Below are 18,863 nucleotides of genomic sequence, written 5' to 3'. Positions count from 1 at the left end.
TGGACTTGGTTGTCAGAGGCTTTTTGGGGCGCACGCCATTGAAAGCATATAATAAGTAGTGGGAGCTTGTCCCCATTACTGCCCCCCACTACAACAACCTGTGGTAAACCATGTATATCTGTCTGGACATGTCCCTCTGCTGACTGCTCCTGTAGCTCCTCCCACAGACCCCTGTATAAAGGCGATTGTGTCACTGCTCCTCCCACAGTCATCCAGCATGGACGTGCTCCATTTTATTGCTAACAAAAGCCTTTCAGTATTTACTTTACTTTCAGTCTTTTGGAGTTATTGATAGTGTATCACAACCTTAATCTTAAGATTGATTTATGTAAATCTTCAGAAAACAACAATACTAAACACCACCAGAATAGTCTGAAGGTTCCTAGCAACTGAGAAATGAATGTGCTTGACTATGTCCATACGTCAGATTTTACCAGCTTCAGTTGAGAAAAAAAAAGTAATAATAATAAATAGATAAGTGATAAATATTGAGAATATGAGATGAAGAGTCCTTGAAATTGAGTCAATAGGTTGTGGGAACAATTCAGAGATGGGGTAAATGAGATTGTGTGAAGTTATTCCTTCTGATTCAAGAGTCTGATGGTGGAGGGGGAATAACTGTTCCTGAATCTAGTGGAGTGAGTCCTGAGGCTCGTGTCCATTCTTCCTGTGAGCAGCAGTGAGAAGAGAGCATGACCTGGGTGGTGGCAGTTTGTGATGATGGACGCTACTTTCCTGTGAGAACACTCCATGTCGATATGCTGAATGGTGGGGAAGGTTTACTCATGATGGTCTGTACTGTACCTACTACCTTTCGTAAGACCATAAGACCATTAGATATAGGAGCAGAAATAGTCCATTTAGCCCATCAAGCCTGCTCTGCCATTTCATCATGGCTGATCCAATTTTTCCCTTGGCGCCAGTTTCCTGTCTTCTCCCTGTTTCCTTTCATGCCCTGACCAGTCAAGAATCTATCTACCACTGCCTTAAATATACATAAAGACTTGGCCTCCACAGATGCCTGTTGCAAAGAATTACACAGATTCTCCACTCTCTGGCTGAAGAAATTTCTACTCATCTCTATTCTAAAAGGATACCTTCTATTCTGAGGCTGTGTCCCCTGGTCTTGGACTCTTCCACCATAGGAAGCATCCTCTCCACATCCATTCCAGCAAGGCCTTTCACCATTCTATAGATTTCAATGAGGTCACCTGCCATTCTTTGGAATTCTATTGAATCCAAGCCCAGGGCCACCAGATGTTCTTCATATGGAAAGCCATTCAATCCTGGAATCAATGTTATGAGCCTCCTGTGAACTGTCTCCAATGTCAACACATCCTTTCTAAGATAAGGGGCCCAAACCTGCTCACAATACTGGGCATTACAAAATCTCAGCATTATATCCTTGCTTTTCTATTCTAGTCCTCTTGAAATGAATGCTAACATTGCATTTGGTTTCCTGTGCACAGACTCCTAATTAACCTTTAGGGAATCCTACACAGGACTCCACAGTCACTTTGTGCCTTAGTTTTCTCTCCTTTTGGAAAATAGTCTACCCTTTTATTTCTTCTACCAATGTGCATGACCATACACTTGCCAACACAGCATTCCATCTGCCATTGCCTTGCTCATCCTTCTAGCCTGTCTGGTTATTTTGTAGCCTCTCTACTTCCTTAAAACTACCTGTCCCTTTGCGTATCTTTATATCATCTGTACAAAGCCATCAAATCCATCATCCACATCATTGACCAATAACATAAAAAGAATCAGTCCGAACACAACCCCTTATGAAACACCACGAGTCACTGGCAGCCAACCAGTTTATTCCCGCTCTTTGCATCCTGCCAAGCAGACAAAGCTTTATCCATGCCAGAATCTCTCCTGTAATACTTTGGGCTTGTAGCTTGTTAAGCAGCCTCATGTGTGACACCTTGTCACTTTTGTAGTATTTTCTGTTCAACGGCTTTGGATTTTCAATACCTGGCCATGAAGCAGCCAGTCATTATACACTCCACAGCATGTCTATATAAGTTTGTCAAAGATTTAGATGCCATGCTGTATCTTTGCAAACCTCCAGTTAAGTAGAGACTCTGCTGTGCGTTTTCCATAATTGTACAACACTAATCAGCCAACTCTATTCTTTCATCAGCAAATTCAGCCGGATGAGTCAAATGTGATTTGCCTTCAATAAGCTCTGCTGGGCACAGGACAGGTCCTCTCCTGGGTGCTAACATTGCACATTAAAGTTGCTGACCTCTCCACCTCTGATCCCCCGATGAGGATTGGCTCATGGCCCTCCAGATTTCTCATCCTGAAGTCAGTAATCAGCGCTTTGGTCTGCACTCAGCCAGATTTTCCATCTCCTTCCTATATTCTGATTTACCTCCACCTATGATTTGGTTTATCAAAGTGGTGTCATCAGTAAACTTCAATATGGCATTGGAACTATGCTTAGCCATATAATCATTGGTGTAAAGTGAGTAGAGCAGGGGGCGAGGCACACAGTCCTGTGGTGCTTCTAGCTGATGGAGATTAGGGTCGAGACTTTGTTGCCAATTCAAACTGACTGGGGTCTGTAAGTGTGGAAACCGAGGATCCAATTACACAGAGAGGTACTGAGGTTAAGGTACTCCAGTTTACTGATTTGTTTTGAGGGGATGATGGTATTGAATGCTGAGCTGTGGTCAGTAAAGAGCATCCAAGTCATTCTCAGGCAAGAGTTGTTATTTTTATCATCAACTTCTCAAACCACTTCATCACAGTGAATGTAAGTGCTACAGGACAATAGTCATCGAGGTAGGTTCTTAAACACAGGAATAATTGAAGCCTGCTTGAAGCAAGTGTATACCTCAGATTGCTGAAGAGAGAGGTTAAAGATTTCAGTGAACAGTCCAGCCAGTTGATCAACACTGGTCTTAGCCAAGTACCCCATCTGGGGCTGCTGATTTCCATGGATTCAGTCTCCTGATAGATGCTCTCATGTTGGCCTCAGAGACTGAAATCACAAGGTCATCAGCAGTTGTGGGAGTTTGTGATGATTACTCCATGTTTTGATGGTCAAAATGAGCATAGAAGACACTGAGATCATCTGGAAGTGATGTCCTGTTGTCACCTGTGTCACTTGATTTCACTTTGTAAGAAGGGTTAGCATTCAAGCCCTGCTCCAGCTTCATTGATACAAGTTTAGTCTAGATTTGCTACTTTGCTCATGAAATGGCTTTCCAGAAATTGTACCTGGACCTCCTGTAACTTCCTTGGTCACCAGACTTGAATACCTCTGATCTGGACCTCAGCAGATTGCAAATCTCATGGTTCATCTGGAGCTCCTGGTTGGGGAAGACACTGAACGATTTTGTGGAGGCACACTCATCTAAAACCGTTTTTATAAAAAGGGGTCAATTGCTGCAATCAGAGTGAATTATTGATTATTGGCCTTTCTTCCATCAGAAAATGAATTAAAGAGAATAGAGTATCACAAGGATGGTGAGGAAATCCAGAGTGTGGAGGTAATTGAAATGCTGAGTGTAGTGTACAGTTCTTCACTGACAGGAGAGTGGAAGGCTTTGAATGTTAAATGTGTTCAGCAAGAGAAGTGGGCAAACATAATGAATACCGGAGGTGGGAAACTACAAGGAACCACTGTGAAAGGCAATATTAACTCTCACTTGGAGGATCAAGGGGGTTATGAAGGGAGAGGCAGCAGATATTATTGAAGAGAAATCATGTTTGTCTCATCTGGCTGAACTAGTTGATGAAATAATAGAAGTAGCTGATTAGTACTGTGGAGAAAAAGCAGTATAGGTGGATTTTCAAAAAGTATTTCTCAGTTTAATATGGTATGTCCTCAATTTAGGCATTTGGGAAAGAGCCAAAATGCAACATTGACCCAGATAAATGGACCAGGGTGATACGTAGCTGTGAATTTTCCTGAACTGTTTGGTTCAAATGACAATTAAAATGATAAGAAAGCACAACTGAAAGGATCTATGCAACAAATGTCTTTCTGTTGTTTTTCTACAATAAATGAAAAAAAGGATTTTGCTGTGTTTTGCTGATGTCACCAGAACAACAAGAAACTGCCTAGTGAGGCCTTTCGACCCTGCATATAAATACCAGCTTGTGTTCGGCAGTGAAACGTTCAGCTGGTTACCAGACTCACTGTGTTCAAAATGGGAAAGGCAAGGACTACTCAGTAAATGAATTAAATGAGAATTCTCCATGAACACCTGAGCAACTATTAACACAGATATGTTTCTTCCCACAGATCATCTTCTACGAGGACAGGAACTTCCAGGGTCGGCACTATGAGTGCAGCTCCGACTGTGCTGACCTCTCCCCTTACTTCAGCCGCTGTAACTCCATCCGTGTTGAGAGTGACTGGTGGGTGCTGTATGAGAGACCCAACTACATGGGATACCAGTATGTCCTGAGCAGGGGAGAGTATCCTGACTACCAGCGCTGGATGGGATTCAATGACACAATCAGGTCCTGTCGCAGCTTCACATACGTACGTTTCTATTTTTTTTCAGGGTATTTGATCCTTTGCAGTTTGTCTCTGAAGATGCCAGCAATTGTCTAATAGGTATTAAATAAGCTCTTTTATTTAAATGCAGTGTTGTGCAATTACGAAGAAAGCACAGCTGAGCCCCTACTTACTTAAAGATTTGCGCAGGTTCTGCATGACATCTTTGTAAAGAAGGAGGTAGTGTTGGGTCTCTTAATGAGCATTAATGCACCTAAGTCCCCAGAGCCGGACAGATATAACCAAGGTTACTGAGAGAGGCAAGAGATAAGAATGCTGGGACCTTCACCAACAGCTTCTTGTCTTTTTTTGTCATCTGGCTTATTGCTTACAATTTTGGTCACGCCATTCCAGGAAGTATGTCGAGACGTTGGAGAGGGTGTAGAAGGATGCTTCTCGATTCGAGGGCATATGCTAGAACGAGATGTTGGACAACCTTGTGTTGTTTTCTCTGGAGTGGCAGAGGTTGAGTGGATATCACAGAGGTTTTTAAGACATAAATAGAATAGATAGACGGTATCTTTTTCTCATGGTTAAAATATGAGATACCAGAGGACATGCATTTAATGTGAATGGGTGTATGTTCAAAGGAGATGTGAAGGGCAAGTTTTATACACAGAGAGGGATGGGTGTTTGGATACGCTGCCAGGGTAATGTTAGAGGCAGGTTCATCAGGGGTTTTTAAGAGATTCTTAGGCACATGCATGTAAGGGAAGTTGAAGGATATGGATGTTACTTAAGCAGAAGGGATTTAATTTGAATAGTCAACTATATTTAAATTTATTAATTTAATTGGTTCAGCAGAACATTTTGGGCCAAAAGCCCTATTCTTGTACTCTACTGTTCTATGTTCTACACTCTAAAAGCAGAATTTCTCATTTTCTGCTTTGTTTTCCTTTAACTTATGTTTGAACCAGCAGCAGTGCCAATTGGAGACAGATAATTAATGAAATGTTTACATTGCATCTAACTTTATTTCCCATTGAAGACTGAATTGGTGTTCCGATGTAATGCTTAATGAGTGAATGATCATCAAGAGATTATTACTAAAACAGTGCTTTTTTTCTATTCTAGTACCGAGGAGGAAACTACAGGATGAGGATTTATGAGAGGCCTGACTTTGCAGGGCAGATGATGGAATTCATGGACGACTGTCCCTCTGTCTACGATCGTTTCCGTTACCGTGACATCCACTCCTGTCAGGTGATGGATGGTTACTGGATTTTCTATGAACAACCCAACTACAGAGGCCGACAGTACTTCCTGAGACCCGGAGAATACAGGAGATACAGTGACTGGGGTGGCTACAACTCAATGATCGGGTCCTTCAGGCGCATGAGGGACTTCTAAAAGTGGCTCTTAAAAATCTGATTTTAACCTGTTGAAATATTTATGGATGCAATAAAATCCCTTTGATGACACTATCAGCTCATTTAATTCATTTATCCTGATTCCACTGGAAATCACAATAGAACAGCAATCATAATCTGAGGACCACATTTGGTAAAACAGGATACGTCAAATGGTCCAGTAGAGGACAGGGGCATGTTCTGCTGGAGTAACAATAACTTCTTACCACTTAATTTTATAACAGTATGAAAAATGTATGGAAAGTATATCATAGTTTGAAATAGAAACACAATCTGAGTTGAAATTGAATCTCATGAAACTGCATATTTTTGTGGTTTTCAGTTAACCTGAAATTAAATCAAGGCAGTGTGCTGTGAAGGGTTTTAATTCTGAAAGTAGGCACAACAGATATTAGAACAAGGCTTTTCACTTTGGCAAAGAGCAAACGACCATTACATTCCTGAAGGCTTGTTGAGGGATGCTAATGTAAGGGCAGAAGAATTTTTCCAGATTGAAGTCACATTTCTGTGTTCTTTGGAGTCGAGTGCAGCATGTTCTTATTGAAACAAATAATAACGTAAAGCGCACAACCAGGTTGATGTCGAGATCTTTCCACCATAAGGGGCTTTGGACAGTTGTCGTAGCTGCAAGTTAATGGGGTAATTATTTAAAGTTGTGGTATTGAGAAATTTCTTCTCACTGGAATTGGCAAATCAATGACCCAGTAAACTTGCAGCTAAATAACTCTAGTGTGTATATCATCTCATAGAACGGCATGAAATAATAATCTGAGATGTAACATATTTAAACAAAGATTTCTTCAGAGTGAGGATGACGTTACAGAAGTTTCTAAAAATCATGATAATCATAGGTTATGTGAAGGGTGACAGTACTTTTCCCCATGTGGAGGAGTCTAAGCTGAGAGGGCATAGATTTTGGATGAGAGGGGAAAGCGGGTATCTGAGGAGATCATTTTCCACACAGACCATGGTGGGTACATGGAACAAGCTACCAGAGGAATTTGGAAAGATGGTACTATTACAATGTTTAAAAAATGTACACTCAAACATATTATGATTAATATTACCTAGGACAGAAGGAGGAACAGGAAAAAACCATCATAAAAAATTTACTCAACTGTCAGATAAAACTTCTATGGATAAGCTTCAATGGAACAGCATGACCCTCCATGGAAGACATTCCCACAATCCGGGCAGACTACTTGTTGGGAAGGAGGCATGTAGCACCTGGCTCAGAGTTGCAGACCTCTTCCCAGAAACAGAGGTGTCCCTTGTGACAATACAAGACCATGTGGTTAACACAAAAATTTATCAGAATACATTATAAAAGACCAATAAATTCAAGACAATAAAAGCAAAAAATTGACAAGAGAAACCAGAAGCAATCCAACAAATTACAGGATCCTGCAGCAGTTTAACTCGATCTGATTACTTACAGACACAATCAGGTCTCAAATATCATTCCAAGAATCTTTCTTTAAAATGCAAACTCAGAAAGACGCCATACCTTACTATAAATACAATCCAATTTTAAAGTCAGAGTCCTACAATTTATATAACAGGTAAGATTGCCCATAGTCACCATACAGATATAATAGTATAGAATAAGCAAGCAAGAGCAATTTATTTAATGGATATAGCCAGTCCAAACACACAAGATAATCAGAAATCAATAAATGCAAACACCAGAAATGATCTGTGTTAAAAGAGGGGCTTGAAAGTCTAAGGACCATGAACAGATTATATATTGTCCCAATATATTATCTATAACTGTTATCATCTCAGTCATTACATAATAGCATTAAAAAGTTAGACCTACAAAGCAATATTAATGTAAATCTTCAGAAAGCCACCATATTAAATACCACTCCAATAGTTAGATAGTTCATAACAATTGAGAAATAACTGTGCTATGACCGTATCACAGGTTTTACCAACTTTAGCAGAGAAAAATATGTGTTTTAATAATAATAATTATTATTATCATAAAAATAAATACATGAAATATACCAGACAAAGAAAACAGAATTATCAGTTCAGAGATGATGAAAAAGGCTTATACAGAACTTTGAAACTAAATTTGACACACCAAAATGTCAATAACCCCAGCACAGAATTACCAACTAACAAAGAGAATATGAAATTTTGGTCTAACATCTGGTCGCACAGGATGACAAGCAATCAAGAAGCTGAATTAGGGAGGAAAAAGAACACACAATCATGATTGATGAAATGCAAATTCCTGAAGTTAGAAAGGATATGCTGAAAGAAGTTATAAAAATATCCACAACTGGAAAGGTATTGGCACTGATAATATTCATAATTATTGGTATAAAAACTTTACTTGCCTTCATCTGTACCTATTAATACATCAACAATTTTCCTAAAAATCCTGAAAACTGCCTGAATTTTTAACAGAAAGTAGAACATATCTTTTACCTAAAGAGGAAGTTACAAATGATACATCAAAATATCATTCTATTGCTTTTTTACAAACAATATCCAAAATTGTAACATCATGTGCCTCATAACTAATCAACAGTAACTTGTTAACCACAATATACTTACAGAAGAGCAGAAAGGATGCCGGAAGGGTATAAAAGGATGCAAGGAACAACTGATAACAGATTACATAATTCTAAATCAAGCCCAGCAGAAATCTTTCACTACCAAAAGGCATTTGACTCTGTCCCACACTCATGGTTAATACTATATTTTGTATACACACACACACACACACACACACACACACACACACACACACACACACACACACACACACACACACACACACACAACCACCCCCCCCCCCCAAAACTTGTGGAACTCCTTCATCATCTGATAAAGTATTGATGTACTAAAGTCATCCTATTTACAACCAAAAAAGAACAACTACCATTTATCAAGTTAAACTGAGGTGTTTTTCAAGTCAATTCTGAATCCACTATGGTTCTGTCTAGCTTTAAACTCCTCCACTCTAATTTACTAAATGGTACAAAAATTGGGTATCAAATCATAAACAATTAAACGAGCTGTACCTTAACACACCTTCTATACATGGGTGATTTGAAATTATATACTGCTTCATCAGTAAAGCTAAAGGAATTAATTCAAATAGTAGAACTAGTTTTGAAAGATACAAACATGAACTTTGGACAGGGTAAATGCAGAACATTAAACATAAAGGAAGGTGCAATAGAGCTAGTAGAATATAAAACAGAGCAGCAGGATACAAAAAAAAATTAAAAAAGCAAAAAGACCGAAGTTATGGTGATAAACAAAACTGCAATTCAAGCTGACATCTATATCGGAAATGACAAGATCGAACAAGGGTCCTTCTTTATATACCTTGGTGCAGAACTAAATGACACAAACGTATGCAGCAAGGAAATAAGACGAAGGCTAGCAATGGCATGCACAAGCACTACCAAGCTCTGGAACATCTGGAAAGATAGATACTCCTCCTCAAGAGTCTCGTCTGGACAGTATCCCTATCTGGCTGTGAAACATGGACCCTAAAGGCAGCTGATGAAAAAAAGTTGACAGTATTTGAGATGTGGACATACAGACGGATCCTCAGGGTATCGACATTGAAAGGAGATCCAACAATTTCATCCTAGAAAGGATTGGCACAAAACCAATACTTCTGGAAACCAAAGGAAACTTCACTATTTTGGAAACATCTCCAGAACTGATGACACACTAGAATGCACTGTGCTTGAAGGCAGAGTAGAAGGAAGCTGCTCCTGAGACAGACAGAGGACAACCTGGATCGACAACATCAAGAAGTGGACTAGCCTCACTGCCAGAGATGCAAGAGGTTTGACTGCCGACAGATCACAGTGGAAGAAAGTGGTCACCAAGGCTCTGGCAGAGTATGGCACATGACGATGATGAGCAGGAAACAATACAACCAATAGATGAATATGAAACAGACAAGTATCTGGGATATCAACAAGGAAAGAAAATAGATCTCGGTGTGATACAGGAAATACTTTTGACAAAATTTACTTCAAGGCTTAAGAAAATCAGCCAAATGGAGCTCAACATTAAAATTATAACAAAGGCAATAAACACCTTTGTTAAACCCATATTAACATATTCTTTTGGCATAGTATCTTTCTCTAAAACAAATCTGGAAAATTTATAAAGAAAAATAAGAACTGAAATGGCAGATTTCAGAAAACATGATATATTAGATTAACACTAAAAATAAGAACTTAAATGACAGATTGTCATGGGGACAGGAGGCTGGACCCAAGTGCAGGATGCAGGCACTGAAGTACTAGGGGCAGGACAGGAACAACTAAATGATAGACAAGATGTGGTGACTGTGGTGTGCGTGAGGGATGTGATGTTCAAGGTGATTCTGAGGTTCCAGGAGAGTCTTAGAGTTCAGGCAAGGCAGGCCGCATAACTCCTGGGCAGGGCCTGGACCTCCCAGGCAGGAACACAGGGGCCTGGGCAGGTCACAGGACACCTGGGTAGGTAGCAGGGCACAACCCGTCAGCAGTGAGGGATAGGTAGGAGCAGAGTCCCCCACCAGGCAACGGCAGTCCAGCCAGGCTTGCCCAACAGGGGCAAGGGATAGGAAGGGAACCAGGTCCAGGGTGACTGCCAGACTTACTCCAAGAACTCATCTTTAACCAGGGGAACCCCAAGCCAGGGCAACCCCCCAACTCCACTCAGTCTCAGAGCCCCCTATATACACTGCCAGCTGATGGGCTTCAAGTGTGCCTCCTTGAGCCCCAACAAGCCACAATGATCCACAGGCGTGACTACTTGGGCTCAGGGGTGAAAGGAGGGATCGGATCAAGAACCAGAATGCGGGCTCTGGACCAGACCATAACACAGATTTCAGAAAACATTATGTATTAGATTAACACTAGCCAGGACAGAAGTGAGAAGAGGAATCAAAGATATTAAAAATTTACACAACAGTCAGATAAACGTTCTAAAGATATACTTTCATCAATGAAAACAGGATTTAGCAATCTACACAAGCATATGCAATTCTGATAAGTATACACCACTAACCTTAAATGAGATCACACCCCAGAAAAATAAAGACATTGCCACTATTGAAGAAAAAGTCAACCAATGGAAAGGTATGACCCTCCATGGAAGACATCTCTACAATCTGAGCAACTGAATGTCGACAAGGAAGCATCGAATGCCTGGTTCAGAGTTGGAATCCTCTTCCCAGAAACAGAACAGTTCCATTTGGCAATACAGGACCAGGTGTTTTACACACAAAAATAAATCAAAAATGCATAATAAAAGATCAACAAATTCAAGGTGATAAGTGTAGAAAATGTCAAGAAAAAACAGAAACATTCAACACATTACAGGATCATGTAGCAATTTAACTCAATCTGATTACTTAACACAGGCACAATTAAGTGGCAAATGTCATTCATCAAAATCTTGCTTTGAAATACAAACTAAGAAAAAAATCTTACTATAAGTACAACCCTGATCCAGTTTTAGAGTCAGAAAACCACATATTAGAAAGGATAATTCATAATAACCATCTGGATATAATAATACAGGGAAAAAAGCAAAATAACTCACTTATTAGATATATAGGTATCCACTCCAAACACACAGAAATTATAGAGATCAAGAAGTGCAAAACACCAGAAATATGCTGAATTAAAAGAGGAAATTGAAAGACTATGGAACATGAATAGGGTATCCATTACCCAGATGGTATCATCCAAAAGGCATGACACAATAGAATTAAGCAATCTGGACTACACAGCAATATCTATATAAATCTTCAGAAAACCATAATATTAAACACCACTAGAAAATCTGAAAGTACCTAGAATTCAAGAAATGAGTGTACTTGGCTATGCCCATACCTCAGTTTTTACCAGCTTGAGCTAAGAAAAAAAGTACTAATAGAGGTTAACACAGTCATAATGCATAAATATTATCAAGCAATGGGACTTGATTCTGTCATGACAGCATACAAGGACAAACTTCATCAACAGTTTATAACACAATATCCTGTCATGCAAGTAAATGCTCAATGAATAGAAATTCAATTTGGAGTGAGAGTAAAAGATAACTTAATTCCTAAAGACATGTTAAACCAAATAAGATATGAAGTTGCACAAGAGCTTCAAAGAAACCAACCTAAAAATTACGACAATGCTATGCAAGAGAATAATGAAGATGCAATTCATTGAAGTGCTGATGAAAATAGAATTGTTTCAACTGCTTCACAATCCGATATTAACAGCAACAACACATATGTAGACCTTTCGCAGAGTGCAGATGATAAAGCTGAGCTTACAGACAAAATTTTTCTCATATTTAACCCCACATTGACAGAATATGTGGGCATTGATCCAACAAAAGGACCCTATATGCCAAAGTAAATTACATCATCAAATTTTGCAAAAATTGTTAATACTCTCAACAATATTTTAATACCACAATATTTTGGAAAACTTTCAACAATTGAAGAACTACACACAATATACTGTGTAGCATTATCAGTAGTACACTGCAATGGCTCCAAAACAGAAGGACTCATCAACAGAAATCCAAAATTGAGCAATGAAATCAAAATACCAAAATGGCAGAAGAGATTTTAAAAAATGAAAGCTTAAGAGCAGAAGCAGCCCACCTAATAGATATAAAATGGATAACCTGAGCAAGAATGATAAGGGAAAAGTTAAGGAAATACAAAGGAAGTGTAAAGTCCATATGAGAAATGATCAGCCTAACAAAAGCAATGTAGAATTTATAGATAATTTTCTGAAAAATCCTGAAATGTCTGAAGTTTTGACAGAAATTAACATATATTTTTTACCTAAAAGGAAAATCACAAATGATCCATAAAAATATCATCCTACTACTTGTTTACAAAAAATATATAATTGTGACATCATCCACTTAAGACCATAAGACCATTAGACAAAGGATCTCAATTAGGCCATTCAGCCCATTAGGTCTGCTCCACCATTCCATCATGGCTGATCCAGGATCCCACTCAACCCCATACACCTGCTTTCTTGCCATATTCTTTGATGCCCTGACTGATCAGGAAACTATCAACTTCCACCTGAAATATACTCACTTACTTGGCCTCTATTGCAGTCTGTGGCAGAGTATTCCACAGATTCACTACTCTCTGGTTAAAGAAATTCCTCCTTACCGCTGTTCTAAAAGGTCACCCCTTCATTCCCGAATCATCTTCATGAACCTCCTCTGGACTCTCTCCAATAACAACACATCCTTTCTGGGATGTTGGCTCCAAAACTGTCGACAATAGTCCAAGTGCAGCATGACTAGTGCCCTATAAAGGTTCAGTATTATCTCTTTTCTTTTATATTCCATTCCCTTTTAAATACATCCCAACATTGCATTTGCCTTCTTTACCACAGAATCAACCTGTAAATTAACCTTCTGGAAGTTTTGCACAAGGATTCCTAAGTCCCTCTGCACCTCTGATATTTGAACCTTCTACCCATTTAGATAATAGTCTGCACTATTGTTCATTTTACTAAAATGCATTATCATACATTTCCCAACACTATATTCCAACTGCCACTTTTTTGCCCAATCTTCCAATTTGTCTGAATCTTGGAGCAATCATATTGCTTCATCAGCACTACCCACTCCTCCACCTATCTTTGTACCATCCGCAAACTTTGCCACAAAGCCATCAATTCCATTATCCATATCATTGAAAACAATGTGAAAAGTAGTAGTCCCAATACTGACCCCTGAGTAACACTACTAGTCACTGGCAGCCAACCAGAAAAAGCCACCTTTATTCCCACTTGCTGCCTCCTGCCTGTCAGCCATTCCACTATCCATGCCAGTATCTTTCCTGTAATGCCATAGGATTTTATTTTGTTAAGCAGCCTCATGCGTGGCACCTTATCAAATGCCTTCTGAAATAACATCCACTGCCTCTTCTTTGTCCATCCTGCTTGTTACTTCCTCAAAGGACTCTAGCAGATTTGTCAAGCAAGATTTCCCTTTACAGAAACCACACTGACTTTGACTTATTTTATCATTAGTCTCCAAGTACCCCCAAACGTCATCCTTAATAATAGACCCCAACACTTTTCCAACCACTGAGGTTAGTCTAACTAGCCTATAATTTCCTTTATTTTGCCTTCATCCCTTCTTAAGAAGTGGAGAGACACTTGCAATCCTCTAGTCCCCCAGAATCAAGTGATCCTTGAAAGATCATGAACAATGAACACATTATCTCTTCAACTAATCTTGCAACTAACCTTCACTCACTTAGATAACTACAGAAGAGCAGAAAGGATGCTGTAAGGATATGACAGAGTGTAAAGAACAATAGATTCTTTAAATCTAACTCCTGGTGAAAAAGCAGAAATCTTCCATGATGTTGTATTGACCACCAAAAAGCGTTTATTCTGTCCCACACTCATGGTTAAGAAATACTCTTAATATACACAAACTACATTCAATATTTGTGAAATTCCTGCAAAAGGAATTTCTCCATGAAGTATTGGTGTACTACAATCATCCTATCTATTAACAACAAGAAAAGAAGAACCACTGTAATCAAAATATACTGAGGTATTTTCCAGCATGACTCTTTTAGTCCACTATGATTTTGCCCAACTTTAAACTCACACTCTAATTTAGTTAATCAGATGAAAATAGGTTATCAAATCAGAAAAGAGTTCTAGCTTCAGACAACTTTGGATTCATTTTCAAGCTCTCTTCATCTCATGTTCTTGGTATCTATTGCTTATTTATTATTTCTAATTGTAATTAGTTGCTTTAGCTTGACTAATGAATTAGGGCATAATTATACACTCCTTCATCAGTAAAGCTAAAGCAATTAATTACATCTTCTCTTTCTTCCCCTCCGTCATCCAATTCCTAAATAGACATTGAACCCATGAACACGGCCTCACTACAATGCTCCTTCTCAGCTGTATGCATGTGCGCGCACACATCTTTTGTTACTACAGCTCAAAAGAAATAAAACTACGCATAAAAGGTTGTTGCCTCGTTGGCATATTAAGCACATTTCATGATCGTACACAAATATATATTTCCTTTTCCAGTTTTTGATACAGATGTTGCTGTCAATGTGGAATTTGCAATGATTTGTCTGCAGATTTTAGAACTGGCTAGTTTATGCTGTTTTTATTGAAGAAATTTTTCAATGCTTACATATTGATGCCATTGGGCACAGAATTGCACAGCACAAGATTTTTGGGCACACTGGTCATTACAAGTTAGAAGGAACATGGCCTCACCACTTTTTTTTGCACTATTTCTATTAAATTAACTTTTTAATAGATGCATATATACTCCATTTTTCCCTATATTTATTTATCGCGTACTTCATTGTGCTGATCCTTTAAAGGTAACAACTTTCACAACATACGCCGGTGGACATTGAACCTGATTCTGATTCTTACTTTCACTTTGAAAGAGGTCATAGCATTCATGTCCTCACACAGCTTTAAACATCCATCATTAAGTCCAGTTTAGCCCAGAATTGCCACATTGTTCCTGAAATGCATTTGGCAGATCGTACTTGGACATCTTGTATCTATGCTGGTCGCCAGACCTGAATGCATCTCATCTGGCTCTAAGCAGATTACAGATCTCATGGTTCATCTAGGGGTCTTGGTTGGGGAAGGCGCTGAATGATTTTGTGGGGACACACTCATCTGTGACTGCTTTTATAGTCCACCAGCTTATCAGAAGCAATTACTAATTGATTGGCCTTTCTCACATCAGTAAAAAAAATGAACGGGAATGAGATAGCACAGGAATGGTGAGGAAATCCAGAGTGTGGAGGTAATTGAAATGCTGAGTGTATGTGTACAGTTCCTCAATGACAAGAGAGTGGAAGGCTTTGACTGTTAAACGTGTTCAACAAGAGAAGTGGGCAAACATAATGAATACCGGAGGTGGGAAAACTACAAGGAACCACTGCAAAAGGCAATATTAACTCTCACTTGGAGGATCAATGGGTTATGAAGAGAAAGGCAGCACAGATTATTCAGCCAGATGTTAGAGTCATCTGTCTAAATTTGCTGATGAAAGAATAGAGGTGGCTGATCAGTGTGGTATAGCAGAAGCTGTACAGATCGATTGTCAAAAGATGTTTGTCAGTTTAATATGGTGCCTCCTCAATGTAGGCAGTTTGGGAAAGTGATTCAGAATGTTACATTGAGAAAGGTGAATGGACCTGGGTGATATGTAGCTGTGAATGTTTCTAAACTTTTGGTTTAAACAACAATTAAAATGATAACAAAGCACAACTGAAAGAATCCATGATGCAACAAATGTCTTTCTGTTGTTTTTCGACAATAAGTGAAAAAAAGGATTTTGTCACATTTTGCTGATGTTTAATGTTGTGTCATCAGAACAACAGGAAACTGCCTAGTGAGGCCTTTCGACCCTGCATATAAATACCAACTTGTGTTCGGCAGTGAAACACTCAGCTGGTTACCAGACTCACTGTGTTCAAAATGGGAAAGGCAAGGACTACTCAGTAAATGAACTAAATGAGAATTCTCCATGAACACCTGAGCAACTATTAACACAGATATGCTTCTTCCCACAGATCATCTTCTACGAGGGCAGGAACTTCCAGGGTCGGCACTATGAGTGCAGCTCTGACTGTGCCGACCTCTCCCCTTACTTCAGCCGCTGTAACTCCATCCGTGTTGAGAGTGACTGGTGGGTGTTGTACGAGAGACCCAACTACATGGGATACCAGTATGTCCTGAGCAGGGGAGAGTATCCTGACTACCAGCGCTGGATGGGGTTCAATGACACAATTAGGTCCTGTCGCAGTTACCCATATGTGAGTAGCAATTTCTTTTTCAGGGAATTTGACCTTTTGCAGTTTGGCTTTGCGGATGGAGAATTTGCGTCACAAGTGCTGACTGGGTATCTAATATGCCCAAGTGTATTAATATGCAAGGAGGAGAGAGTGTTGGTTCTCATAAAGAGAATTAAATTGCATAAGTCCCCAGTGCCTGATGGGATACACCCAAGGTTATTGAGAGAGACAAGAGCTGAGATTGCTGTGATTTTGACCAACATCTTCATATCTTTTCTAGCTCTCTGGAGTTTTGCAACGGCTTTGGTCACAGCATGTTAGGAAGGACGTTGAGGCTTTGGAGAGGGTTCAGAGGAGGCTTGTTGGAATGCTGCCAGAAATAGAAGGCATGTGAAATAAAGAAAGGGATAACGTGTTGTTTTCTCTGGATCAGCTAACGCTGAGGGAGAGATCTGAGAGAGGTTTCTAAGATTATGAGAGTTATCAATGGAGTACACACAGTATCTTTTTCCCACAGTTAATAGATACAAAATCAGAGGACATGCAGTTAAGGTGAGCGGGTGAAAGTTCAAAGGTGATGTGAAAGGCATGTTTTTTACAGAGAGTTGTGAGTGCCGTTGGTGTTATTAGAAGGAGACAGATGGGAACTTCTGCAACATGTTTAGTTAGGCACATGAATGTGAGGGAAGTAGAAGGAAATGGACATTATTTAAGCAGAAGCGATAGTTTAGTTCTTCATTTAATTTAAATGACCACATAAATTTAAAATTACTAATTTAATTGGTTCAACAGATCATTGTGGTCCAAAGCGCCCATTGCTGTGCTGTACTGTTTTATGTTTTAAGTTCTAAAGGCAGAATTTCTCATATTTTCTCCTGTGTTTTTCTTCAACATGTTTGAACCAGTAGCAATGCCAGTTGGAGACATCGTTGAGGCAGATAGTTAGTGAAATGATCAAATTGCATCTGTATTTCCCATTGACATCAATGTCCAGTCTGTGAATTAGTGTTCAGACATCGTGTATAAAAGGAGAATAATCTACTAAACATCATTTCTGAAACTCTGTGTTTCCTATTCCAGTACCGAGGTGGAAACTATAGGATGAGGATTTACGAGAGGCCTGACTTTGGAGGACAGATGATGGAATTCATGGACGATTGTCCCTCTCTCTACGATCGTTTCCGTTACCGTGACATCCACTCCTGTCAGGTGATGGATGGTTACTGGACCTTCTATGAACATCCCAACTACAGAGGCCGACAGTACTTCCTGAGACCCGGGGAATACAGGAGATACAGTGACTGGGGCGGCTACAACTCAATGATTGGGTCCTTCAGGTGCATGAGGGACTTCTAAAAGTTGCTCTTGAAAATCTGATTTTATCTTGTTGAATTATTTACCGAGGTAATAAAATACCTTTGATGACACTATTAGCTCATCCGATTCATTTACCCTGATTCCACTAGAAACACAATAAAACAGTACAGTAGTCATAATCTGATTACTACAATAAATTGTTTTACAACAGTTGGTTCCAGTTAACAGACAACATTATTACGATTCTTAGGAGGCTGACAAATATAAACTTAATAGAAAGTTGTTCTTTGCCTCATGTTATTGTATCTATTGAGAGGCATTATGTTCCATTTTTGAATTAATTTCCAGTGAAGTCATTGAATTCAAGTACAGTATCTATCTTTATGATTTCCATGATTCTGATGGTTTTTTGAAATGGCTTTTCAAAAGTAGGAACAATGTAAATAGAGACGTGAAGTTAAAAGGCTCAAATAACAGGACTTTTACAAAGCATGATGAATTCTGCCAAAGTTGAGACCAGCATAACCAACAAAATAAAATGGACTGGAATCAGCTGGCTAGTTTAAACAGATCTATGATTCTGTGTGGGACTGGATTGTGAAGGATAGAAGTTGAGTCAAAATTGATGTGGAATGATTTGAAGCTGTTGAAACTTCTTAGGAAATTTAACTTAATCAGAAAAACAAAATTTAAAACTCAGGAAACACAGATCCAAAAGAATGTAATTAGATTGGATGATCAACCTTTAGAACTGTCTCTCCGGAGAACGTAGAGGCAGAATGAGGAAGTGGAAGCAGTCTAGGGAAATTGGGATGTGGGGAAATGGCCCAGAAGAGGACAG

General features: G+C 39.2%; 2 protein-coding genes across 3 annotated transcripts; both read left to right on the top strand.

Moving 5' to 3' along the window:
• The first annotated feature begins 765 nt into the window (after nucleotides 1-765).
• Nucleotides 766-5,872, top strand: LOC132392739 (gamma-crystallin S-1-like). 2 transcript variants are annotated; one of them, XM_059967038.1, is made up of 3 exons: nucleotides 766-777; nucleotides 4,265-4,507; nucleotides 5,597-5,872. In XM_059967038.1, exons 1-3 carry the CDS (start codon nucleotides 766-768, stop codon nucleotides 5,870-5,872), a joined length of 531 nt encoding a protein of 176 aa, XP_059823021.1. The 2 variants fall into 2 exon arrangements, with proteins under 2 accessions (XP_059823021.1, XP_059823022.1); XM_059967039.1 differs by having other exon boundaries at nucleotides 4,265-4,511; nucleotides 5,604-5,872.
• Nucleotides 5,873-9,159: 3,287 nt separating this feature from the next.
• Nucleotides 9,160-18,363, top strand: LOC132392098 (gamma-crystallin S-1-like). The gene is made up of 4 exons (XM_059965949.1): nucleotides 9,160-9,267; nucleotides 16,484-16,726; nucleotides 17,786-18,042; nucleotides 18,273-18,363. The coding sequence occupies exons 1-4, from the start codon at nucleotides 9,160-9,162 to the stop codon at nucleotides 18,361-18,363; spliced, it is 699 nt and encodes a 232-aa protein (XP_059821932.1).
• Nucleotides 18,364-18,863: the final 500 nt, after the last annotated feature.

This window comes from Hypanus sabinus, chromosome 4 (assembly GCF_030144855.1).
Source record: "Hypanus sabinus isolate sHypSab1 chromosome 4, sHypSab1.hap1, whole genome shotgun sequence".
Taxonomy (NCBI): domain Eukaryota; kingdom Metazoa; phylum Chordata; class Chondrichthyes; order Myliobatiformes; family Dasyatidae; genus Hypanus; species Hypanus sabinus.
Note: the sequence above shows the minus strand (reverse complement) of the source record. Positions and strands in the feature narration are given on the sequence as shown.

Excerpts from the sequence above, each read along its gene's own strand:
- LOC132392098 (XM_059965949.1), top strand. The coding sequence starts at position 9,160 with ATGGTGATAAACAAAACTGCAATTCAAGCTGACATCTATATCGGAAAT. Across the intron at positions 16,727-17,785 it reads CCTGTCGCAGTTACCCATAT|TACCGAGGTGGAAACTATAG; the intron begins GTGAGTAGCAAT and ends TTCCTATTCCAG. Across the intron at positions 18,043-18,272 it reads TCAATGATTGGGTCCTTCAG|GAGGCTGACAAATATAAACT; the intron begins GTGCATGAGGGA and ends TACGATTCTTAG.
- LOC132392739 (XM_059967038.1), top strand. Across the intron at positions 4,508-5,596 it reads CCTGTCGCAGCTTCACATAC|TACCGAGGAGGAAACTACAG; the intron begins GTACGTTTCTAT and ends TTTCTATTCTAG.